Genomic DNA, 27,003 nt, shown 5'->3' with positions numbered 1-27,003 from the left:
CACTGGCAGTGTCCAACTGACCCATAGGCAGACCCAATCTGCATCTGCGAGATCAGTTCTCTTCCCCAGAATTCTTCACATAAAACCTTTGTCTTACTCAGCACTGCCTTTAATCCCAGCCCCTCCCAGAACAAGTGATTGTTCTGATGGTTTTCACTCAGATGAGCCTGTTGCCAAAGCCTATAATCCATTCACCTTTATCAATGCAAGGGAAAACTTCCATTTGTTCTCTACAGACTATAGCCTTTGACCTCGTCTTTTTCTGGATCTTCTCTGTAATATTAACTGACTCTTTGCAGTGATGATTTCACTTAAAAGTAAAATAAAATAAAATTATATTAGAAAGTCAGAAACCTCACCAGTTCGCCAAGCGCATCTCCGAGAACCTGTACGGTGCCCAGGAGCGAAACTTAGGATGCCAGGCCAAGAACCAGCCTGCAGCCCACTGTGAGAAAAGTGACGCTCGGGCATTGGTCCAGCCCATGACCCACAGGAGTACAAAGCAATAATAACAATAAAACAGCAGGCAGTTCAAACCCTGTTATTCCGAAATTAATGCTTGTAAGTATATTTCAACAGGTATACATTTCCTCATGACTCTACTCAGAAGTGCATAAGCACAAGAATCATCTTTAAAACCAGTTTTCCAGTCACCTACCCCTCCCCTGATCTGCTGTATTGACAGGTAGTATGTCATGGCTTTTGGAACCAGCCTGAATCCCGGCTCCACCACTGACAAACTGTTTGAATATGGGCAAGCTACCTAATCTCTCTGAATCTCATTGCCCTCCTCTGTAAAATGAGGATAATAATAAAACTTGGTTGTCATGGGTAAATGAGTTAAGATGCATATGTCTGGCACTTGGACTGCATGTGTTAGACACACATACAAGCAACACAGTCAGTGTTCCTGATGGCTGGTGTTTATACCTCACTCCAACTGCTTGACCGCGCCACTGGGATTCTGTCCATTCTTTTTTTGAAAAAAGACACGTTTATTCAGCATCATGATCAGACTATTACATTTAGCAATCAACAGCATGGGCGCAAAAAAAAAAAAATCTACATTAAAACCCTTTGTTGGAATGCTTTACACTTTCCACAGAACAGAAACTAAAATAACCTGTTATACAATTAGTCACAAATATAGTCCTTGAGCTTTTTTGCCCGTACACATGAGTATTGTCTCAAACGTGTCTTCTTTGTAGCAGCTAGGCCCTGCCACCACTGTGCTTGGCTGAGTTCACAAATCTGTTGTAAACTCCAGCTTCCCTGTCACTTCTCTGGCTCTCCTCTCCTGCTAAGCTTTGTTTCCTGGCAGTAATCAAAACCTTCTGCCACTGCCATAGCTACTGCTGCTGCTGGAACCACCATAGGCACCTTGGTTTCGGGTTTGGCAAAGTATTGGCCTCCACCACCGTAGGGGCCAGAACTTCTGCCTCCAAAGTTTCCTCCTTTCATGGGTCCAAAATTTGAAGATTGATTGTTGTAACTGCCAAAATCATTGTAGCTTCCACCACCTCCAAAATGGCTTCCATTGTTACCAAATCCATTATAGCCGTTTCCACTGCCACCATAGCCACCGCCACCATGGCTGCCACCAAAGCCACCTTGGCTGCTGAAGTCTCCTCCATGACCAAAGTTGTCACTCCCACCAAAACCCCCTCCACGACCACCACCAAAGCTTCCAGAACCACTTCGACCCCTTTGGCTGGATGAAGCACTAGCCATCTCTCGCTTAGATAGGGCTTTCCTTACTTCACAGTTGTGGCCATTCACAGTGTGCTATTTCTGAATGACAGTCTTGTCTATGGAGTCATGGTCATCAAAGGTTATGAAAGCAAAGCCTCTCTTTTTGCCACTGCCTCGGTCAGTCATGATTTCAGTCACTTCAATTTTCCCATACTGTTCAAAATAACCTCTTAGGTGATGTTCGTCAGTGTCTTCTTTAATGCCACCAACAAAAATCTTTTTCACAGTTAAGTGAGCACCAGGTCTTTGAGAATCTTCCCTTGAGATGGCCCTCTTTGGTTCCACAGCTCTCCCATCCACCTCGTGTGGCCTTGCATTCATGGCCGCATCCACGTCCTCCACAGTGGCATATGTGACAACCCCGAAGCCTCTGTAGTGCCTGGTGTTTGGATCCCTCATCACCACACAGTCTGTGAGCGCTTCCCACTGCTCACAATGGCTCCCCAGACTGTCGTTGGTTGTTTCAAAGCTCAAACCTCCCATGAAAAGCTTCCACAGCTGTTCGGGCTCTTTGGGCGACTCTGACTTAGAAACGACAGCAGTGGAGGCGGGGGAGACGTCAACGATGCTTACTTGGCGGCGTCCACGGGCAGAAAAGCTGTCCATTCTTTAGGAGAGATTTTCTTATCACCTGTGTGGGGACCCAGAGTTTTCTCATTCCTATCTGATTGGAAGGAAAGTCAAATGCTGGAGAGCATACAACTAAGAAGCTTAGGGTACTGTAGTTTGTCCTTTGCCTTGAGAGACAAAGAGCTAGATACTTTTCAGACATTGTTTTTAAGATTAAATTAGTTAGTACACAGGAAGCATTTAGAATATGAGCAGCTGCATCATAAGGACCATCTCTTTTGTAACATAGGCTACAAATTTAAGTCACACTTCTTATATTTTTCCAGCTAGCCATAGGAGCCATCACATCAATTTTTCACAGGAAGTCAAGTGTCTCCCTCTAGGAGCTTCACCTCCCCCTTGAAATGTCTAATGAGTAGCTTTATTGGTTACCTTCCACACCCAGAGGTGGAGGGAGAAAATCGGTGCTGTGTCCTCCATTGCCCCTCACTGCCACAGCGTGTCGCTGTCGAGAACAGGTCTTCCAAGCTCTTAGAGACCGTACTAGCCGTTCTTTCTGATGTCTCACTGATCCACACCATCATAGCTCTCAAATCCCATAGGGTTTGATTAGGAACCTTCCCCCAGACAATCAGGGCTACCTGCATGTGAGAGGTTACCTTTAGGGGCTCCAAGATGCCTTTTCCCTAATCAATCTGAGGGAAGCCACCCTAGTGTATAACCATAGAGGTTTTCTGGGCTTTTTCTTGTTGAAAAACCTATAGAGAGAGCACAATTTTTTTTTTTTTTCTATTGAGCAGCCCAGATACGTCACATAAATCATTTCAATAGATGGACAGTAATGTGGAATGAGACATTGTCCCAAAGTCAAGCCTCATCACAGCAGAACACTGCCATCCCCCTTGGGATTAGAAGGACCCCCTTACAAACTTACTTACCTGGACTTTATCTTCCCAACATTTCCCATGGAAATGAGAACAAAGTCAGCAAGAATGCTTGCAGAAGCACTTTTCTGCCCCGAGCTTCAAGAAAATGCAGGACAGTCAAATCAAACAGCCTGAGAAGTGCCAGGAATGATGTTTCAGCAAGTTCCCTTAGATTGTATATGAGGCAGACAGACAGAGTTTTGTTTTGTTTTTTTTTTAAAGCACTGAAGTAGCTTACTTCCCTGCCTCGAATTAGAATGATATATATATATATATATATTTTTTAATTTTATTTATCTATTTATGGCTGTGTTGGGTCTTCGTTTCTGTGCGAGGGCTTTCTCTAGTTGCGGCGAGCAGGGGCCACTCTTCATTGCGGTACGCGGGCCTCTCACTGTTGCCGCCTCTCTTGCTGCGGAGCACAGGCTCCAGACGCGCAGGCTCAGTAGTTGTGGCTCACGGGCCCAGCCGCTCTGCGGCATGTGGGATCTTCCCAGACCAGGGCTCGAACCCGTGTCCCCTGCATCGGCAGGTGGACTCTCAACCACTGCGCCACCAGGGAAGCCCCCAGACAGAGTTTTGAGGGTCAGGAAATTCTGACTGTTTTGGTGCTGCTCTGTCAGGCCCATGGGTACCACTTAAGGAAAATGCATGTCCTGGCTCTTCAGCACATCTGACTGTGTGTTTAGCTTTAGGAGTCGTTCTGGGTCGGATTAGCTCCAAACAAGAGTTTCCTGGCAGAATGTGGGTGCAAAGTAAAAGAAACCAATTAGAACATTGCTTTGCAAGATAATCTTTAAATCGGAAGAGCTTATTCGGGAATCCATTAAATAAGGCCAAATCCAAACAACTAGTTAAGGCGAGAATCTGAATCTCCATCCCTGCCCTGAAACAGCCCAAAATGCCCATTAGCTGAAAAGCAACCTTTAGATCCAGTGAACTTTCTCTGAAGGTCTCCTATTACCCATGCACGGACTGGGGTGGGGAAAGGAGTGGTATATGTTCAGAACAGGGCTGCCCCTTTGCACAGTTCCAGGGGCTACCATTCGCAATGTATGTTTCAGAGTGAATGGCACCCCCAAAAAACTCAATTTGTAGAATACAGTGTTAATAGTGGCCCTGAGGTTGTACAGTTGAGCAGCACTTTATTCATAGTTATACAAAGATAAAAATAAGAGCTTGGGCCTCCCTGGTGGCGCAGTGGTTGGGAGTCCGCCTGCTGATGCGGGGGATGCGGGTTCATGCCCCGATCCGGGAGGATCCCACATGCCGCGGAGCAGCTGGGCCCGTGGGCCATGGCCGCTGAGCCTGCGCGTCCGGAGCCTATGCTCCGCAACGGGAGAGGCCACAGCTGTGAGAGGCCCGCTTGCCGCAAAAAAAAAAAAAAAAAAAAAAGAGCTTAAAGAGCTCTCAGGGCCTGGGACCTGGGAGCAGGGAAGTGTTGGAGAAGGGATCACAGGCCAAATTATTGGTAAGAGTGTCTATGGTGTTTTGTAGACTAGATACTGCCTTAAAAAGAGTGTGTTTGGACTCATTTACCTTTTCCCTGCAATACCTCTGTGGTTCTTTGAGTTTACACCCTTAGGAAGTGTTTGGTCTAGAAAAGTGACTAGGAAATGACCAGGTAAAAAGGATATAGAGTTGGGGGAGGGATCCCTGGCAGAGAAAACACACGATCGCAGCCAGGACAGGACCTGGAAGGTTGGGTGACTGTAGACACCTTTTGCTAAGTTCCTGCTCTGTTTCAGACACTGGGCTAGGGATTGATGTAAGGTCATCTCAAATGTGAGAGGAAGAAGAGAGTTTAATCCTGGGATCAGGTAGTAAACAGAACATCTTTCAAACTGAGGCAGCTCAGCAGACCCTGGGTAAATGGGGGCCGGGGTCGGGGTGGGGGGTGGAGCTGGCCGAGGTCCTGAACAGAGGTTTTGCATCTTCTGGGATCTCTCTGAACGTCCCATGACAAAGACAAGCTGCGGCAGACAGCCGCCCCACGTCCAGGAGGCCATCAGAAGCTGCCCCTCCTGGCGGCAGGCAAGACCCAAGTTGTGAATTGAGCAGGGAAGCCTTTCACCACACGCTGCCCCCAGCAGCTGCACCGCGCCTCAGAGCCCTGCAGTTTCCCCTCATGCTGACACTTAGCGAAAAAGCTGTTGTGAATTCCTGAGCAGTTCTTGTTCTCCAGCAGGTAATCCCCACCATCAATCAAGCAGAAGAACACGGGTCAAAAGCTCACAGGCTTGTGGTCTTGTGCCTGATTCCATCGTCTGTTGTCTGTTTCAAAATTGTAAGCCAGTGGTTCTCTGGAGATTGCCAGTGTGCTCCAGAAAAAGCCTGTTTCTCTGCTGATGCATGTTTTCTGTCCACACTGGCTGGTCCATGAACAATCCTTCCATCCCCTTTAGTCAATGAGCACAATAGATAGTAATGGGTATTGTAGGGTGGGGCTTACATTCTTTAAAAAAAAAAAAAAAATACTCAACCAGTTTATCTCAGAACTGAAAACTGATTGCTGAACTGCCTCCAAATGGTATGCTTTTTTTTTTTCAGGTGGGGTAAGTTTCTGTGTGTTGATGGAAGGCAGGAGAGGGCAGTGGTTAGGAAAACTACTATATATAAAATAAATAAGCTTACAGCACGGGGAAATATAGCCATTATTTTATAATGACTTTAAGTGGAGTATAATCTCTAAAACTACTGAGTCATTATGTTATATACCGGAGACTAAATCAAAATTGTAAATCAACTATACTTAAAAAAAAAAAAAATCGGTGACTCCTAGATTCAGACAGACCAGAGTGGAAGTCCTGGCTTTGCCACCTTCTCATTGTGTGACTTTAGGTAGGTGGCTTCATTTCAAACTGAGGTGAACCTCAGTTTCTCTGCCTTTGAAATGATAGTACCTGCCTTGCAGGGCTCTTGTAGGGATTAAATGAGATAATACGTGTGAGGCCTTGGGGCCCTGCCTGACACTCAGAAAGTGCTCTATAGGTAATGGCTATCATTAGGATAATTTTCAAAGCCTAATCCTCGCCAGGGTTTTTGCACTCAAGGATAGCTAGCTTCTTCCACAGCCCCTCCAAGTTCTAATTTGCTTCTAAATATGATGGGGTAAACAGACAGAAGGCGGGGTGGGGGAGTGAGGAGAGCAGCAAGGGGCATGTTACGCTCCTCCCCACGGCCGACTTGCCCATCTTCCCTTCCCGGCGAGGTTCAGAACTCCTCACAGCAGTTGCCTAGAAACCGGAGCTATGGGGGCTTCCGCTCCCTTCCAGAAATCGCCCCAATTGGGATGCATATGGAACGGTTTGTTGACACTTGGCAGGTTTTTATTTTTCCTCTTCCAGAAGAGATCTTCCTCTTCCAGAAGAGATGCATACATCTCTCATACAAATGCTGACTCACATTAATTAAAGAGTAACCCTGGGCCAAGGCACCTTTTAACCACAAAGGAACCAGTGGGGATGGCAGCCTTGCTCAGCATCCTCTGACAAAATGACCATTTTAGGCTGCTGTCACTGTGCTTACATTTCAAGATGTATACAAGGTCTGAGATGGATTTTGGTGGAGGATGGTGTGTGAACGAGGTGTGTGTGTGTGTGTGTGTGTGTGTGTGTGTGAACTGTGAGGTCACAAAAGCTTGCAAAGTCCATGAACTTGTGCCATCAGTCAAAGCACAACGTATGCCTATTGTGTAACCTGGTATTAAGGGCTGGATCTGTGTTCCTTTGAGGGGTTTAAGCACCGCTTGTGGTCACTGGGCACAAGGTAGGTCAGAGACCACATTACGAGCTAAAGAAATAACTTTCCTGAGAGGCACATGGGGAGCCTGTTTCATTTGATCACTTCTTCCAGAACACCGCTATAGTCTAGTTCCCAGCTGGAAAAAAAAATAAATTTCAAAGGCATCCATTTATCTCTATCCTGTTCGGATGATTCAGCTTCTGCACAGACGGTTCTGTACACCCACTGCACCCAAAGAGAACGCGAACGTGCCACATCAGAGTAGGGTTGTGCCATTGTTACATGCCCAAAAGGAGGCATGTATTTAATTCAGATTAGAGATGCAAGAATTTCAAATGGTTAGTTATTCAGGCAACAGATATTTTCTGAGGACTCCCCATGTGCTGGTTCTGGGGACACACAAAAGGTTTAGAAATTGTCCCTGCCCTCTGGGAGCTCCATCTGGTAGTGGGGGTAGGAGGAGGGCAGAAACAAGTCAACCGGCAGTTGAGGGCAGCACATACCAGAGGTGGCTGCTCCAGCACGGGAAAAGCAGAGGCAGCTTCCACACAGGGTGGGGTTTATACCTGAGTAAGTTCTAAAGGATGAGTAGAAGTTAACCAGGTGAAGAAGAAGAAAGGGCATTCCAAGCAGAGAGACAAAGGCACGAGATGAAGCAGAGCATGGTTGTGTAGCGTGATGGTGTTGCTAGAGCATCCGGGGGCAAGGACGAGGCTGAGGGGGTGGGGCAGGTCCAGCTCACGCAGAGCCCTGGAGGCTGTACTGGGAAGCCTGGAGACGACGTGCAGTATTGGAAAGGATTGGAGAGGAAAGGAGGTCCAAGATAGGGAGGCCAGGGAAGAGGGAATGGCAGGGGAAAGACATGGCATCCAGGATGGAAAACTTTTGTTACTTAGCCCCTCCGAAGTGTACAGCCCTGAGACAAAGCAGGGTGGAGTCAGCCCAGATGGTGGGGAGCTGCGAGGACAGCGGAGTGGTGCATCCTTCATAGGATGTGCATCTTCACATTTAGGAAGCTGACTCTGTTGCCTGGTGGAGGACCAAGACATCAGGGGAACAGTGCTAAGAGGCAGGAACATTTTAGTCGTTACGTTGCCAAGACTTTTGGACTCCAAACCCCCAGCCAAACATGTCCTGCCTTTTTCAATTCCTTGAGTGGTGCCTAAGGTGGCAGAGGGTTTAGCAGAGAGCGCACAGAGGTTCACAGAGGTACAGCTTTGTTTGCATCTTAATTTTACTTGTCACCAACTTACCTATGTGTGTACCCAATTGTGCTTTGTTGTACAGATTGTACTCTGACTTTTTAAAAAATGCTTTCACATCTGTTTCCTCATTTTTCATCTTTCACAAGTCAGATAAGATAATACTATCTCAAAAAGACAGATGAGGAAGACAGGCTCAGGCCTGGATACGAGTCCAGACTCCACTGCACCCCGTCTAGGTGACCTTGCATAAGTCACCGAACCTCTCTGTACTTCAGTTTCCTCACTGTGAGATGGGTGGGTAATACTGCTAATGGCTGCCTTGGAGAATTGTTTTAGAAGTTAGAGAGTTAGTAACTTTAAAGCCTTTTCATAGCTATTGCCACGTGGTGATTATTGACGTTCTAGCGGTGATGGTGGTCGTGATAGAGGCAGTGGGGTGATGGTTATCCCTAAATCAGTAGGCTAACTATTCTGCCTACATCACACAGCCAGTTAGTTGTTGGTAGGATTAGAATTAGAACCTGGCTTCCTAACTGACCTTAATGTCCCACTTTCGCCCAAACCCGTCAGCCTGATGATCATCTCCTGTCTTCAGTGGGGTCCCCAGGCCGGGTGCGGGTTCCTTATATGCTTCTTTCCACCTCTTGCTCCTCCTCTTTTACCTCTTTGTCCTCCTTTCCTGCTTTCTTCATTTTCTTTAGTGAAGGTCTGAGATAGACATTAAGTAAAGGAAGAACCCAGAAAAGAAAACCACTTAAAATAATTAGAAGGTCTCTGCATGTCAATTTTTTTTTTTTTTGCGGTACGCGGGCCTCTCACTGTTGTGGCCTCTCCCGTTGCGGAGCACAGGCTCTGGACGCGCAGGCTCAGCAGCCATGGCTCATGGGCCCAGCCGCTCCACAGCATGTGGGATCTTCCCGGACCGGGGCACGAACCCGTGTCCCCTGCATCGGCAGGCGGACTCTCAACCACTGCGCCACCAGGGAAGCCCCTGCATGTCAATTTTTATTCAGCAGAGCAGAGGTTAATTCCCTGGCTCTTCAGCTTAATAAATTTCATTACTTAACATGACAACCAAGCGTTGATCTTACCACCACTACGTACAGTGGATTCACAGAACTTTATGAATTACTGTGTAATGCAGTTGACCGAACCCCAAAATAATTGTGGTCTAATTAGACTGTTCTTGCCGCTACCCTCAGAGGAGAGAAACCCCTAAGCCTGACATGTGAGCCAAGTGCCGCTTCCCAGAAGCCTGTGGAGGCTTGGAGCCAAACGGCCGTCCTGTGTGCAAAGCCAGAGAGTTGTTGTAACAGCAGTCATTTATAGCTTCATGGAGATGATGAGGAGGAGGAGGATGAAAATAGTGGTTGTTACCATTTATTGAAGATCTCCGATGTGCCAGGCATCATGCTAACTGCCTCTCATATATGGTTTCAACAATATCCTGGGAGGGTGTCAGTTTATCCCAATGCTACAGATGAGCAACGTGCATCTCAAAGAGGTAAAAATGACTCACCCAAAGTCACAGACATTGAGTAGCAAGGAAACGATGAGCAGTTAAACCTAGAAGAGACCTTTTCTAAAACCAGTGCATTTTCCTCATGCGACACTTTGGAATCAGGCTACCCAGGTTTAAGTTCCAGCTCCAGCAGTTACTAACCTCTGGTCAGACTACTACTTGACCTCTATGAGCCATGCTTTCCTCAATAACAAAATGAAGAGTACTTCCTTCATAGGGATGGCGTGTGGATGCAAGGAGAGAACTGCACATCGAGAGCCTAGCTCAGTGCCGCTCAAGTCGTCACTGTGCACCTCCTCCCACCACCCCAGACAGTACCTGCTTCTCTCCAACTGCAGCCACTCCCCTGGGCCCCCAGCCTTCATTCCTTACAGGCTCAGACCCTCCTGTGGTATATTTCCCAGATGTTCAGGCACCCTCAGTGGAGATGCTCCCAGACCTACCTCTCACAGAAGAGTTTCATGCCTCTAAGTTTCCTTGCCTCATTTCCCATGATCCAAACTAACCTCTCATAATATCTCTCCCTAGTCCACGGCCAGTGATTTAGCCAAGATGATGGCATTTCAAACGTGATAATCATGACAGTTTAGTCAAGGAAAAAAGAGACAGAGACAGAAACAGAGACAGAGACTAAGAGAGATTGTCAGTTGGGGGCTATATTCAACTGCGTAGCAAACAGAGCCCTGAAATTACCGTGACTTAAACAAGGTAAAGGCTTACCTCCCTCACATAAAAGAGGTTTCCCTTCTGGAGGAAGTGCCCAGATCCCTTCTGTCTTTTAATCCACTATCCTTAGTGTTTGCTTCCACCTGCAAGGTTTCCTCATGCTCACACAATGGCTGCTGGCACTGCAGCCATTGTAGCTAAGTTCCAGGCAGCAGGAAGGAAGAAAAGGAAAAAAGGGACCAAAGGGCATATGCCATCCAGCTGTGTTAACCTCCTTTATAGAGTTTTCCCAGAAGTCCCTCCCAACGATTTCCTCTTGTACCTCACTGGCTTGTCCTATCTGCCAGGGCAGCTGGAAAATGTAGTTTTGTTTGTTGTTGTTTTGTTTTGTCGACTTTTTATCTAGGTATTTGATGTCCAAGATAATGTGGTCTTTACTAAGGAAGCTCAGGAAATGGCACTTTCTGCCATTGGGAGAAAGGGCGAGAGGTAGGGAAGGAAAACCAGTAAATGCTGACTGCCTGCTCTTTATCAGGCACTGTCTTCAAGGAGTCTGCATTCTAGTGGGAGAAGCAGACAAGGAACTAGGCAATTGCCATATAGTGTGACGAGTGCAATAACACTGCACGTAGACACGGGAGCTGTGAGGGCACAGAGGAGGCACTTGACCTAGCCTAGAGCTGGAGGGAGGGAGGGAGTAGCAGTATTGAGTGGTCAACAGTTGACAGTTTTTCCAAAGCCTTGGAATCAGCAAGTGAAAAGGGGGAGGAAGTGCTGCAGGAAGAGGCAGAATCATAGGGTTCTGAGGGGTAGAGAGATACAAATGAATGACTGGATGAGTGGTTGTGTTGCAGGAAGGGCGACCCCTTTCCAGGGCCCGAGAGTCGGCTCTTGTCTAACACTTGGAAATGAATCGTCCGAGGAGACGCACGTGCTGACAAAGCAAAAGATTTTATTGAGAAGGGGCACCGGGTGGAGAGCAGCAGGGTAAGGGATCCCAGGAAGACCGCTCTGCCACGTGGCTCACAGTCTCGGGTTTTATGGTGATAGGATTAGTTTCTGGGTCAGTCTCTGGCCAATCATTCTGACTCGGGTCCTTCCTGATGGCACATGCATCACTCAGCCAAGATGGATTCCAGCGGGGAGGATTCTGGGAGGTTTGTAGGACATATGAACTGGCGTCTCCTTTTGACCTTTCCCGAATTCTTCCAGTTGGTGGTGGCTTGTTAGTTCCGGCTTCCCTACCAGGGCCTCCTGTCGTAAAACAATTCACGCAAATGGTTACTGTGGTGCCTGGCCAGGGTGGGTGGTTTCAGTCAGTGGTTCCCCTAACAGTTAGAGATAAAGCCCAGATCTTAGAGGGACTTATTGCCATGGGAAAAAGTCTGAACTTCATCCTGAGAGCGGTGGGAAGCCACTGAAGTGTTTGGAACACTCTGATGGGAATGAGTCTGCATTTCAGAAAGAGCCCTGTGACAGCCAGGTGGACAATGGATTGAGAAGGAGAAAGACGAGGTAGGAAGCTACTTAGAGTAATAGATGGTTTCTGGCTAGGGTGGTGGCAACAGGAAGTCAGTCTAGTGACATTTAGGAAATAGAGTGGACATCACTTCATTATGAATTAATGAATCTGAGGGGGATGAAGGGGACAAAAGCAATCTCTCCATTTTACAGGTGAAATGAATTGTATTTTGCCACTAAGGTCACTTCTGAATAGCAAAGGAAGACTGTGGCCTGTGGCCAAAGAGAGACTCTAGGCTGTGCCTTCTTCCGACTCAAACAGCGTCTGCTAGGTGCAGGTGCGCTGTTTGCCCAGACCTCAGAAATGCCACGTGAATTTTGCAAAGGAGCCAGAGAGAATAAAACTGAAGCAGATAAAGTGACTTCTCCCTTGCGAGTCAATTTTTCTGTGTCTTTAGCACAGTCCCAGTTGCATCTTTCTTCCATCTGATTAAAAAGAACCCTTGAACTGGGCCTCATCTTTGGGCTGAGTCATTCAGACAGGAGAGAAATCCATCTGAAACTTTTGATCTGAGAGGTGAAATCCTGACTTGGCGAATCTCCCATTGTTAGGCATTACAATTAGCAAATAACCCAGGGAGAGTAAAGAGATGTTCAGATGTGATTTAATAAGAATATTGTTGCAGTAAGCGCTCAGAATATGTTTGCAATCAATTTGCTGTATACACAGTATGCTACCAGAGCAATCTTTTGTGTATACAGTTGACCTTTATCTCTGGCAATCTTGTCCTATAAAGAAGAGTGAAATCCTCCATTGCAAATCATTGGCCCTCAGGAAATGGCTTTAATTTGCATGCTGACAAAGATATTAACTTGGGGTGTGTGGGGGGGTGTTGATAACGCAACACGTCCTTTTGTCTGAAAGGTAGTTCAGAATCTGTGTTGTGCCTACAGTTGACTGAAGTTCAATTACTGTAATAAATGTATTCCAAATTTCATCTCAATTGCATTTGCATTTTAATGAATGATTCTCACCTTCTTGTCAATTTGGCAGCCAGGCAGATTTATTAAGTTATTGTATAAACAGGGCATTCTAATGCGGGAATTTAAATGCAAAATATTTGCTTGGTGCGTTTGAGCTAGGGCTGGCTTATTAATTTGCCTGTAGGGGTTGCCTGAAAATTCAAGAATTTCAGGATAGTGTTTCAGATCCATCCCTCCCTTCTATGGTGTTTGCCCTCTCCTCCTCTGAAATCGATATGTCTGGGTGGGCTGACAAAGCAAGACGTGAGCCAGCCAGATGAAATGGGTTCTCCAAGCCTTCAGCCTCTACAATCTGGGAAGAAACTGATTTATTTGCCATTATTGGAAAACAGTAAAATTTGTTAAGTGAAAATTTCCCATGTAGGCAATTCCCTTCTTCGAGAGCAGGACATCCCTGAAATTGGATATTGCCAGGAGTGTTCATTTTAATGTCATGCTTCCTCCCCCATGGAAGCTCTCCTGGCTTTATAGTCCTATATTTCTTGCAGGCAGAGACAGAAAATGTGAGTGAAAACCAGCTGAATGCAGAGCCATAATACCATTAAAAGTTGTGTTTTTTTGTTTTTTGGGGTTTTTTTTAAGTACATCTGGGCTGTTGATTTTTAACAAAGTGATTTGCGGTGGTTAATCCCATGCCCCCCATAATAGAAAGGTTGTACGTGAATTTCTTTCACTGCCTGTCAACTCTCCAGTATTCCGCAGCTTCCTGCAAGGCCCCTGTGAAGAGAGCTGGGACTGTCTGTTTTAGATGACTGTCAGTCCGTGTTTCCTTTAGGGCCCTGGGGATAGAGCTGCTGATTCAGGTAATGGGAGACTCATGACAAGCAGAGCGCCCTCAAAGAGTGAGAATGGCTGCTACAGCTGTGCTTGAAGAACTTTCTGAGATGAATTGACTGCTAGTGTGTGTCAAAGTTTTATTTCATACTTGTAGGAAGGGAATTGGGCTTCTAATAAAGCCAGTTCGAAGATTTCTTTCTGGAAAGAGTATCTTTTAACAGAAGGGAGAGGACAGCTAGACCAGTGCAACTCAAACTTACATGTGTATATGAGTCATCTAGGGGTCCTGTTAAAATGCAGATCCTCATTCAGGAGGTGTGAGGGCGGCCCAAGATTCTGCATTTCTGACAAGCTCCGGTATGTTGCTAATGCTGCTGGTCCGGGGAACACACTTCGAGTAGCAAGCAGCTAGATAGCATCACTCAAGAGTGGGATGACTAGTAAAGATTAATAGCTTTGTTACAAGTCTGACAGGCCAGATGTGTGGGTAAATCTAACACCCCAGAAAGGACTCTCAATCTCATCAGAGAATATCAGGAAATTGCTAGATACTTCTCTGAAGGGGCTGTTAATTACCTTTATGTTCCAAGTTCTGTTCCAGATCATCTTTTCTCAGGTCTGAGGCAATTTCTTTCCTAATGCCATATTTTATATCTAATAGGCACATATTTTTTCACATTTTAACATCTGTGAACTGGAGATGCAATGTACAATCATGTCTTAATCAAACTGGCATGGATTTTTCCTTCGTTGTGGTTCATAAAATAATGTCACCTTATAACAAATGATGTATTGGTCAGCGATTTTCACCATAATGCTGTGTAACAAACTATCCTAAAACTCAGTGACTTTCAGTAAGTATTTCTTCCTCGCTCATGTGTCTGTGGGATAACTGGGGTTTGGCTGATTTAGGTTGAGATTAGCTGGGTTCAGGTCTGTTCCATGCCTTTCTTATTCTTCTGGGTTCAGCGAGATAGTGGGTTTTTTTTCTTGTCATGGACCCAACTGAGCAAGCTTATTTCAAGCTTCTTTTCAAGTCATATCTACTAACATCCCATTGGCCAAAGAAGTCATATGGTGAAGCCCAAAGTCAGGATGCGTTGAGTACATTCCACCCCTGAATGTAGGGGATGGGGGAGGGAGGGAGTATTTGCTGAATGATGAGCTGATCTGCCACAGGTGGTGACTTGGATTGGGTAAAACATGGTCTAAAGGAGGAAAGTGTAAGCCACCAGCTTCTCTTCTGTGGGCCTAGAGGTGAACTCTGCACAATAAGAACAACCCAGAGATGCATAGACTCAAAGCTTTAAAGCTTCCTTCTGAAAATTCTTGTGTTTGCAGCATGCAGATGGAGAGAAATTCTGGAATCATCCCTGCTGGCTCCCAACCCTTGCTTTGCTACTTCCCAGCTACTATGACCCTCATCGTTTACTTAACCTCTTCCCTCTATTTTCTCAACTGCAGATCACACCACCCTCCCAGGACTGTTAGGCAAGTTGACAGTAGTAATTGTAGCACCCAATCATTGAGTCCTAGGTACTAGGCACTACACTAAATAAACTCTTTACATCCACTGTCATTTAATCCTCCCAACATCCCTTTGAGGCAAGAATGACCTTTTTTCCTCATTTGGAGATGAAGAGGCTGTGGTTTAGAGAGGTTTAAAACCTGCCGAAGGGAGTGGCAAAGTAGAGACCCCATCCAGGAGGCTGCCCCATCCAAGGCTTACCACTGCGTACACTGGCCCTCAGGTCTGAAGGTGCTTGGGAGTGAAACCTGCCCCTTTGGCTCAGCTCAGCCCCACTACGACTATTCCTGTTGCCATATTGCGAATTTTTCATTCATCAGCTCACACAGGCTGATGAATGTACAGAGAACATATGTCCCTTAAATGTGAAAACCTACCCGCATGCATTGGTTAAGAGGAAGTGGCTTTGGGTAGAGGAAACTTTCCATTTTATAATCTGCTTCTTCCTCCGTTTGCCTGACGCAGTTCATTATTTCACTCCCCATCGTTTCCCTCGCCTTGCTGGCCGTGGGAGTTTTACATCGCGGAAAGCAGTGAACAGGAGGCCCCGGGTGAGTGGATTTAAAGACGAAAACTGCTCTTCCCTGCAAATAGCTCCCTTCACACAAATAGCCTGGTAATCAGCAATAATGATGAAGAAAATGGAGGGAACATACGAGGGAATTAAATGGGAGTTTGCTAAAATACTAAGCAGTTTTAAATGGGCCTCTGCCGTAACAGGGGAGCACTTCATGGTGCACAGAATGAACACCCCGCAGCCTGAAGTTCCCAGAATAGGCTGGTAGGTCTGACCTGAGGGCCCAGACAACCCCTGCCCCCCCAACACACACACACCACCACCTCTGTTCATCTCTCAGCCAGGTCTTTCCAGAAGATCTAACCGCTAGGAGTCTGGCTGCCTTGGTTGAAAGGGGCTGCAGTTCTACCAGAAAACTTGCCAGATTCCTCAAATTGCCAACACCAACTCCCCAATGCTTTTCTGTGAGTTAATCAGTAAGACAGGCATTTATCACTACCCGCATCTAGAGGTTTGTTGCAGACTTGGCTTTTCACAGTGTCGTCCCTATACAGATCCTTGAAAGAAATCTCTTCTTCTTCCACCAGGAATGGCTAGGCATCACCTGAACAGCTTTTTCAAAATCTCATGGTCATTAGGAATCACATGAGGGATAGTGTTTCCCTCTTTGTGCTGGCCGCTAGGATGCTGAGGGCCAAGTCTGTGCACTGGCTCATGTGGCATGGGTTTTGACACTTGTCTTACCTGATATTGTTTTCTTATTTTTTCATGTCTCCTGCCCTTCTCACTTAAAAAATTTTCTGCTCCTAATCCTTTTTGGAATAAGGGCATAAAGAAGTCGAATAAATCTCTTAACAACCTCTTAATTTCTACTTTTGTAGAAATAAGATAACTTAGATGCAAAGGTGAAGACTGAATTCTCTGAGGATGTGTTCGCCTTTGTAGTGCCAGTGCTTGAACAGAACCTGACACATCATAACTGCCTAGAACAGGATCTGACACAAAATAGCTGTCCCGCTCAGGGCCTGGTACATAATATTCAGGTCCCTTTTATTTACTGTGGCATGACCTTCAGCCTGTCACTTATTATAAAATTAATTTAATAAGGATTTCGTTAACCCTTGCAGTCAAAGAAAAGAAAAGAGTTGGGCTGTTCCATGAGTGTAGGCTTAGATATTTGATCATGCTGGAATAGTTTACTAGGGCTGCTGTAACAAAGTATTACACACTGGGTAGCTTAAACAACAGAAATTTATTGTCTCACAGTTCCAGAGGCTAGAAGTCCAAGATCAAGGTGTCAGAAGGGTTGGTTCCTTCTCACGTCTGAGACAGAAAATCTGTTCCATGCCCCTCTCCTAGCTTTGGCTGATTTGCTGGCAATCTTTGGCATTCCTTGGCCTGCAGAAGCATTGCCCTGATCTCTGCCTTCATCTTCACATGGTTTTCTCTCTGCCTATGTGTCTGTGCCCAAATTTCCCCTTTTTATATGGACACCAGTCCTATTGGCATAGGGACCCAGCCTCCTCCAGTATGACCTCATCTTCACTAATGACATCTGCAGTGACCCTGTTTCCAAATAAGGTCACATTCTGAGGTACTGGGGGTTGAGACTTCACCCTATGAATTTGGCTGGGGGGTGGTATACAATTAAATCCATAACACATGCATTTCAGGATCTAGTTGGTTACAGTTTCTGTAGGGAAAGACAAAGGCTTTTGTTCAGTTACACAGTGAAATCAGAGCCCAAAGCCCACCATCCTGCCTGGGTCTGTTCCAGGTCCCCAGAACCCCTCCCGCAGTTGTACGCAATTATCACACATGAGACTTCTCAGTGCCGGTCCCACCCTCTGCCTCTGAAGACCATGGTCTGTTCTGGGACCTGAGAGGCCTTGCTGACAGCCTTCTACTCCGTGAGAGAATCTGGACAACCGGTGAAGGCGAGCCCCTAACACCGGCCAGTCAGTGACAAGCCACCCAAGTTAGCGAAGGACCTGGTGGCCTATAGAATCTCCAATTCAAGGACAGGGATTTCCAGGACAAGCTGGTGAGACTCCCCAGTGGAAACATCCTGACCTCCTACAAACCAGCAGACTCTGTAGTCCGACCCCACAGGGGGAATCCAGTACCTGGGTTCAGACCCCAGATCTGCTTCTTGCCAGCTTTTCTGACCTCACCTTTCTGGGCCTGTTTCCTCATCTGCAAGTGGAAATGATAACAACAGTGCCCACAGGTCGAGCTGTTGTGAGGATAAATAAGTGAACTCACACACCCAGGAGTGAGGGACTCGCGGGAGGGCTGGACACAGAACTGTTGAGCTACAGGGCGAAGTTCTACCACAGATGTTAAACCACAACAGTGCCTCGTTCGCTGAGAAAGCCTCTTACCCAGATGATTTGCTGCATCTCAGGAGCACCCTGGATGTGCTTGAGAAGTCTCATTGAGGTCCGATGGCAGAGAGGGACCTCTCCAAGTGCTGGGGCTCTGAACTTGAGGGTGTTAGTTGGAGTTATTAGAGGTGAGCTTCTTAATGAAAGTGGTAACATCTACTGCTTCCAGAGTAGCACCCAGTCTGGGACACAGCAGTGCTTTTCTTCCTCCTCCCCTCCCCTCCCCTCCCTCCCTCTCTTCCTCCCTTCCTCCCTTCCTTCCTTCCTTTTTCAGAGCAGATCCTTTCTGTTAAACAAAAGTCTTAGATAGAAGACCAATATCTAAATCAGACAAATGTAATCTTTCAGGAGCACAGACTGTACTATGTGATGTCACATAACATTTTGTTCAATGAAAGCAAAACTTTTCTGGATGAAACGTTGTACTTGCCCAGGGCCTTTGCACATGCTGTTCCCTTCCCCCAGGTATCTGCATGGTTTTACTCCGTCACCTCCTTTATGTCTTTCCTCAAATGTCACCTTCTCAGCCAGGCCCTCACTGACCATCAATTTAACATGGCGCCAATCCACGCCCCACCCCTGTCTCTCCCTCTCCCTGTGCTCCTCCCTGGAACTGAGCGTGTCACCACCTACAGTTCACTCTGTGTCGTGCCTGTCTCCACCCCCTGGAACAGGAGCTTCACGAGGACAGGAATGTTGTGAGCTGTCTTGTTTGCTGCTGTGCCTCAGCACCTAGAGTAGCCCCTGACACACAGCGGGTATTCATTACATTTTTGTTGAACGGTTAATAATGATGCAGCTATGTAGGCGAACACACACCTTTGAACTTGGGCGTGAATGAACGCAGGGAAGAGTCTGGCTCCATCCGTGACGTGCGACCTTTGACGGCGCTTGAGCTGCCTGCGCCCCTCCCCCCTTTCCCTCTGCCTCACATCTGGGCAACAGCTGATAAGAAACCCAAGGTGCTCCTTGTTTTGGTGCTGGCGGGAAGTTGAGACCACACTCAAACAAGGGGCCCCTCACCCCAGCCCCACTCCCAGAAAACCCTAAGCCGCCCTCCCTTCCCCACCGACCCAGCTCCCTCAGCTGATTGCAGACCTGCTTCGGAGCCCAGAAAGCCTCATAATGTGAGTCATTTCACACCCTTGTGGTGCGTGCGTCTTGACCTATGAACCACATTTTGAGCAAAGAGTCCCTGTGAAGTAACATAACCACGAAAAAACAGTTGCTGTCAGCCCCAGCTCCCAGAATAGCTCCGCATTTGCTTTGTTTGTGCCACATCAAGAAAATCCTCCCCTGTGAAATTAAGGGGTTGCTCATGGTTACGGTTTTCGTCCTGTCAGGTTATCTGGCAACCTCAGGATGCTCTTTGATGAGTGGATTTCAGAAGCTTGAAAGCAAAACCGAAGCACATTTTTGTTTCAAATACGAATTCCACCTCAGATCAACGGCTTGCATCCCTAAACTTAAAAATAAGAGCCCAAATGGACAATTCAGGGCCAGTTCTGTATGATCTGGTTTCACTGTGTTCCACCAGGGTACACATTCATTTGGTTTTGCACAATTTTATACATGAGGAGCCTGAGAGACTATTTTGCTGTAACGAGAATACGGGCTGGGCAGATGATGCCTGATCCGTACCTGCCAGTGACCGGCTGGGATGCACATGTGTCGTGTAGCATAGAGATTCAGAAAACTTTACGTGAGCTGAGAAGCAGGGTCTACATTTAGAAAAAGATTGCTGGTGACCTTCCGGTGACATATGTATAAGAAACTCAAATACCGCATTCCATTGAATCTGAGACACACCATGAAAAACAAAACAAAATAAAAACACGGCCAATTAAGTTAATTCTCTGGGGTGTGAATTATTATGCTCATTTCAATGGACATAGCAGAGTGCCTAGCACATAGTAGGCACTCAATAAATGTTTGTGGAGTGATGGAACTGAAACCAGGAGAGATCAGATAACTTGCTCAAGGTCTTTGGTAAGAGGTGGGTCCATAATCCAAGCTTAGGTCTCTGTGACTTTGGAATTCTAAAGGCAGGAGGTCTCCTGCTACTGGGCATGAGAGTGCCCTTCAGTGGATTATCAGTCCCAAGACAGTAAGACATTGCATTGATAGCCAACTCATCTTCCTCTCTCTTTCTCTTTCTCCAGCATCTTGATTCAGTGGGTGAAGATTGGCCGTGGATACTTTACTATTTTGAGGGAGGAGAGTGCATTGAAAAAGAAGCAACAGCAACTTCAGAAACTCAAAGAGGAAGAAAGAAATATATTCCAACCAGCCAAAAAGATGTCAGATATCCAGTATGGGGATATTCTTTTGACGTAAGTAGACACCATCACCGTGGCACCAGTGGTCTTGGGATGGAACACTGCCTGGTTGGGTTGAGGGGTGGCAGCTGTCTCACATGGGGAGTCCCTTCTTAGGCTGGTGTCTAATGACTTCTTTTCGTCTGGCTCAACCTACCTCGCCAGCCTCACCTCCTGGTATTCAGTGAGGTATCTTCTACTACATATGTCTGTCCTCACATCCAATGCCAAGAGCTACCCAAGAAATCTTGCTGGTCCCCAGCTGTGCCTCTTTCCCTCTCATTCCAAGGCTTGTCCCTACCTCTGAGCATTTTCCCGTGCTGTTCTCTGGGCCTTCAGTACTCTTCCCTACATCCTCTTCCAACTAAAGTTCTAATTTTCATTAAAAGCCCAGCTTAAATGCTGCCCTCTCCTGACCCTTCCCAGATTTCAGCCCGACCACCTCCAGAGCCCATTTGGACTCTGAGTTCCCTTAATGTGTTTGCACACTACTTTGTTTTATTCCACATCGATATCCCTATTCTAGACCTTCTCCTGAAACCCCAGGTCGTAGCTCGGTATCCACCCAAAGCGAGTGGACCAAAAAAAGGTTTGTTGGTTTGTTGAATCAGTAGCCTCCCTCTTTTTGTAAAGGTCTTTCCTCTGGTTGAGAGAGAACCATCAACAGACTGGTCCATTATGAAATGCCCATTCACGTAACAGTAGCAATCATGCTAATAATCACAACCACAACACTAATTTATAACGAGTGTCTACTGCGTGCTTTGTGCACGTCTTTTTGTCAAAATTTCAAAACGTTCCTATGAGATAGATACTATGATTAGCCCCATTTTAGAGATTAAGAATGAGGCTTAGTCGTAATTCCCCCATGACTAAGGTCATGGTTGGAAAGCACCCCCACGTCCCAAACTGAGTGACACCAGCATTCATGGACTGCTACATTCTGCAGAAACAAACTCCTGGAATACTTAGCTTGTGCAGACCAAATGAGGCACAAATCAGTGATGGAAAGGAGGTGCTGAAGCAGGAAGAGAGGAAATATATATGGTAGAAACGGCCTACCGTTGCCCTATTAGAGCAGTGGTCTCAGCCCTGGCTCCACAATTAGAATCACCTGGTGCCCAGGGTGCTTCCCAGACCCATTACATCAGACCATCTGGGGGTGTTACCCGGACATAGTACTTTTTAAAGCTCCCCTAGATAATTCCCATGTGAAGCCAAGGTTGAGAGTTACTGTGCTAGGGCTGCTTTTAGGAATCCAAATTGACATTTTGCCGGCTAAAGAGGAAATGGAATCCACAGCAGGTAATGCACCATTTCCCAAATTCTTCACAACATTAATGTAAAGAAATATGCATGTGTACGTCTTAAAAACAATGGTCCTACCAATGGAACCATACAATATGGGACCTTTTTGTGCCTGGCTTCTTTCACTTACCATAGTTTGTTTGAGGTTCATCCCAAACAGGAAGCAGATTGGTGGTTGCCAGGGGCTGAGGAAGTGGGGGGATGGAGAATGACTGCTTAATGGGTGTGGGGTCTCCTTTGGGGCTGATGAAAATGTTTTGGAACTAGATTTAGGGGATGGTTGTACAGCCATCAATTCAAATGCCATTGAATTGCACCCCTTAAAACAGTTAATTTTATGTTATGTAAATTTCAACTTAATGGAAAAAAAAAAAGAGGGAGTTCTGGTCTGTGAGGCCCTGGTGTGCGGGGTGCGGGGGCTGGACACTAGTGGCTGGAGGTCTTCCTAAAGCTCAAGGTTCCCGGTGACGGGTGGGAACCCTGAGTGTGAGACCATGAGGGGCTGCTATATTTCTAGTCACCTTTCCCCTGAAAGTCTGGCCCTTGGGAATCCCAGCTTATTGTAAGAAGGGTCTTCTCTTTGATTCCTCATTTGTGCAGACCATGGACTATGCTTTTTCCTTGCCCTGGGAAGCTGTTAGAAGGAAAGTTAACTTTTTCTAAATCGACAAATGACCTTAGGACCAAAGCAGCTCCCAGGCCACCTTACCTCTCTGGTTTCCAGTCTCTCTTTAGTTTTGGCCGAGAGATTCCCACTTCGTTGTTGGCTCTTTGCCACTCTTTTTGTTTTATTTATTTTTAAAATTTATTTATTTTTTGGCTGCATTGGTTTTTCGTTGCTGCACGTGGGTTTTCTCTAGTTGTGGCGAGCAGGAGCTACACTTTGTTCCGGTGCACGGGCTTCTCATTGCCGTGACTTCTCTTGTTGCGGAGCACGGGCTCTAGGCGCGTGGGCTCAGTAGTTGTGGCACACAGGCTTAGCTGCTCCGTGGCATGTGGGATCTTCCCAGACCAGGGCTCAAACTTGTGTCCCCTGCATTGGCAGGCGGATTCTTAACCACTGTGCCACCAGGGAAGTCCCTTTGCCACTCTTTCTAAAAAAATATTTTGTCTAGCATTTTTGGTTATTTTTACCCAATAGGTTGGTCTAAGTAAGCTAGCTTACCATTTGTGCATTCATTTATTAACTCATTCATTCATTCTGAGACTAGAGAAAATATCTATGATTTACAATCCCCACCACATGCCTTCCAAGGAGTGAGCATCCCAAGGAGAAGCTTTCTTTGGTGAGCAAGCGTATTCAAGTGAATACGCAGATAGACAGGAAGAGCAGAGAGGCTTCCCTGACAGATAGAATGGAGACATTCAGGAGACGGGCCGAGAGTGTGAGCGGAAGGGACCCTTCGGAGGAGAGAAGAGAGGAAAGGCAGCCATCAGTGGGAGAGAACGGAGATGTCTAATGAGGGCTTTTACGAGGTTTTGCCTCATAGTGTGACATGTAAATTCATTCCTCAGTTTCCCTAGAAGATCCTCAGTAAAATATCCGTGGCCCCTTAGTGCATTATGTCTTAGACCTTTATCCTGGCTTCCAAGTAAGTGTAAGAGTGAGAATGGGAGACTACCTTGACCCCAGGCCCGTTCTCATTGTACAACCAACCATTTGTATTTTGAAGACCTACTGCGTGCAGGCCTTCTGATGGCACAGAGATATGAAAAGGATTGAGGGACAGTCCCTACCGCGTGCGGTGCCACAACACAGTACCATGGGGGTGCACCTCAAGTGCCCTGAAGTGTGCCTGTAAAGGAAAAACACTCCTGCCATGTGTTTCTCCTTTTCTCTCACACCATGATCACACTCATACTTCTGACACCAGATGTGTGGGGTTTTTCCCCACACCAAGCAAATGTCTGCGACACCAGTGGGGCATCCTACCATCCTGTTCAGTTCCGACACTTTCTACCTGGAGTTAGCATCAGATCCCACAGGTTAAGGGCTCAGTCCCACAAGACTGACCCCACGTCAGATGCCAGTCACGAGTCCCAGGTTGTCACCTGTACTTCTGACCGACCAGCTATAAATCAGGGTTCCCATGACCCCCTTCCTTGGGTTTGATCATTTTCTAGAATGGCTCACAGAACTCAGGGGAACACTGACTTACCTTTTCCATTTTATTACATAATAAAGGGTACAGATGCGCACCCCGATCAAGAAGTACATAGGGTAAGATGTGGAAGGGACCCAGGCACAGGAGCTTCTGTTCCTGTGGAGTTGGGGAGTGCCATCCTCCCATTATTTGGATGTGATCACCAACTCGGAAGCTCCACAAACCCCGTACTTCAGGGATTTTTATGGAGGCTTCATCACACAGGCATGCTCCGTCATTAACTCAGTCTCCAGCCCCTCTCCCCTTCCCAGAGGACTGGGGGTGGGGCTGAGAGGTCCAAGCTTCTAATCATGGCGTGGTCTTTCTGGCGACCAGCCCCCATCCTAAAGCTATCCAGGAGCCCACCAAGAGTTGCCCCATTCCCCAGAAAAAGACACCTCTGTCACCCAGGAAATTCCAAGGGATTTGGGAGCTCTGTGTCAGAAAGTGAGGGCAGAGACCAATATATATATATTTTTTTCTATTATTTCACAATGTCTGCCCGCTCAACTTTAGGGGGTGAAAAGGAAATCTGGAAAGAATCCCCAGAAGTGTGACTTCTGAGCAGAATCTTTAATGCTGAATGGGAGTTCAATGGGTGACAAAAATAGAGGTATGGTTAGACCCATCTGTATCAGCCCGCCAGAAATCCTGCAGCCCGCATGTCTGGTTAGAAAGGCCAGGGCTGGAGAAGGAGGGTGTGGTGGTGTTATCTATTGCCAAAATCAGAAATATGATTTTCAGAATGAAAAAAAAAAATAAGCAGGCAAGTCATGACCTGAGCCACCTCCATCCAGCCACTCAGTGGACCCCACTGAAGTGTCCTCATGGGACCTTGAAGAGGCGCAGGATACAGAGAAAGCCACTCAGTGAGCCGAGGGGTTCTTACCCTTTCCGTGAAGGTCCCACGAGCTCAGCGCAAGTTTTTTTTTTTTTTTTGTGGTACGTGGGCCTCTCACTGTTGTGGCCTCTCCCATTGCGGAGCACAGGCTCCGGACGCGCAGGCTCAGCGGCCATGGCTCACGGGCCCAGCCGCTCCGCGGCATGTGGGATCTTCCTGGACCGGGGCACGAACCCGCGTCCCCTGCATCAGCAGGCAGACTCTCAACCACTGCGCCACCAGGGAAGCCCTCAGCGCAAGTTTTGCCCTTAGTGTCATCTAAGAGGCCGATGACCCTCTCTGAGTCTGGTACCTCTAGTGGCACTAGTCACCTGGCAGGCTTTCTCTAGAATAAAGAGAAGGAACGAACTAGTAGCTCTTTTCGCAGTAACTTTTTGCTCAGATTATTGGGCAAACAAACAGGCTCTGGGGAAGGTGGCGTCTGTAAAGATGCTCCCGTGACTGTTTAAATAGTTTGGTTGTAACGTTGCCCTTGTTTGCATGGGGTTTTTAATCCATGGTCACAGAACACAATTCTTCCCTCTCCGATCCATGTTTCAGTGTGCAAGACATGGTATATTTAAAGTTTAATAAGTTTAAGTATGCATGAGGTCTTTCCTCACGTAGACATTGGTCTGATTATGACTTATCCAGTGGATTCCATGAGCTGTGCAAGGCTGGTCATTAAAATAAAACTGGAGGCTATTATTGCAACATAGCCATCAAATGCAGGTGGGGGCGGCAGGGGTCATAAAATAGCACTGGGAGATTATCCCTACCAGTAGGGGCTAGTGGTTAAGAGCACAGGGCTGGGGTTCGAGTCCAGACTTCCCCCATACAACTGTTTAGCTTTGGGCAGGTCGCTGTGCTGCTCTGAGCCTCCTCTCTCTACACCCTTATGAATGGTACCAAACTCCCAAATTTGTTATGAGGATTAAAAGAAATAACACTTAGCACAGAGCCTGGCATATGAGACGTGCTTAGTAATTGCTAGCTATTATTATACAATGAAATGAAGTTGATCTCTCTGGCCCTCAATTACTTAAAACCCTCAGATCTATGGCTAAAAATCTTAATTTCCAGGCAGGCTAGAAGGCATCTCACATGTAAGAGCTATGTTCTATAAATATAATTCCAATCACAGAATTATCAAAAATACAAGTGTTCATTTAGAACTGCTTTTTTAACACAGTATTTGATCCTGTGCATTCTAAAAGCAAAAGGGATTCCCCCCCCCCGCCCGGATCTAAGACCATAGGATAAGTTCTTTTAGACCAAAGTTTTAAGTCTGACAAACTATGTAGGGAAAAAAGAAAATCAAGCATGTCCCCAAAGATTCCGGCCTGCAAGCAGTCTTTCCCACTGTGTTCAGTGACCTCATTTCTCAGCTGCAAGTTCAGCTGAAAAAGGCGAAAAAAAACAACGGGTGGAATTTGTCTTATGTTTGCAGCTGAGAGGAGACATAAAACAAGAGATTAAGGAGTGTAAAAGCTGGGTTAATTTCCCCGTATTCTAAACCACTGGGTTGAGCCAGTAAGCCTGGGCATGCCAACATATCGGCTTGTGGTTTCCTCAGCTCTAGGGTTGAATAAAGAGCCTGTGGAAATGGAAGGCAGGGGACCTAGATTCTGGTCCTATTTTTTAGTTAGCTCTGTGACCCCAAGATTGTCCTCAAATTCCCAGGAGGAAGGTGACCTCCTAATGGGTGCCTCCACCTCTTCTCGCCCCCTCTGTCTCCTTTCCCCGCACTAAGCCAGAGCGAGCTTTCCAAACGTAAACCACTCCCAGTTTAAAATCCTCGGTGGCCACCATTCTTTATCGGATGAAGACAAAGGTCTGAGCAGGGGCTACAGGGCTGTGGACGGGCTATAGCCCTTGGCTTCCCCTCCAGCCACACTATCCCCCTCTCCCTCCTCCCCAGGGCCTCTCCCTCCTCCCTCTGCCTACTGAATTCCCATCCAACCTGCAGATCTCAGCTCAATATTTACTTCTGTTCCAGTTACTGTTGCTGTGAGCAACCACTCCAAAACCTATTAACTCAAGACAGCAAACATCTATTTCACTCACCAATCTGCCATTGGAGTAGGGTTAAGTGGGGAAGGATCCAGCGCTAGCTGGGGCAGCTCCAAGTGTCTGTTTCCGAGAGAACTCATCCACACGGTGGCACCTTGGGGCTGGCTGTCAGCTCTGAGCTCATCCAGGACTGAGACCCAGCAGTCTTGGTCCTCCTCCCTATGAGTCTCTTCACAGGCTG

At 46.8% G+C, this 27,003-nt stretch overlaps 1 protein-coding gene and 1 pseudogene across 2 annotated transcripts in view; one reads left to right on the top strand and one right to left on the bottom strand.

Annotated features, from left to right (window-relative positions):
- Positions 1 to 27,003, top strand: part of CCDC60 (coiled-coil domain containing 60) — a gene marked incomplete at both ends in the record, with an annotated part of 162,854 nt that overhangs the window by 92,138 nt on the left and 43,713 nt on the right. Inside the window, one exon of the mRNA XM_079717882.1 lies at positions 20,262 to 20,432. Within this exon, the coding sequence (XP_079574008.1) occupies positions 20,262 to 20,432 (171 nt within the window). The remainder of the gene's footprint in view (positions 1 to 20,261; positions 20,433 to 27,003) is intronic.
- LOC307061886 (heterogeneous nuclear ribonucleoprotein A1-like) lies at positions 1,325 to 2,358 on the bottom strand (annotated as a pseudogene). The gene has a single exon. The product of its transcript is annotated as a heterogeneous nuclear ribonucleoprotein A1-like (transcript).

Source organism: Hyperoodon ampullatus (assembly GCF_949752795.1).
Source record: "Hyperoodon ampullatus genome assembly, chromosome: 13".
NCBI classification, from domain to species: domain Eukaryota; kingdom Metazoa; phylum Chordata; class Mammalia; order Artiodactyla; family Ziphiidae; genus Hyperoodon; species Hyperoodon ampullatus.
This window is presented reverse-complemented; position numbering and strand designations above follow the sequence as displayed.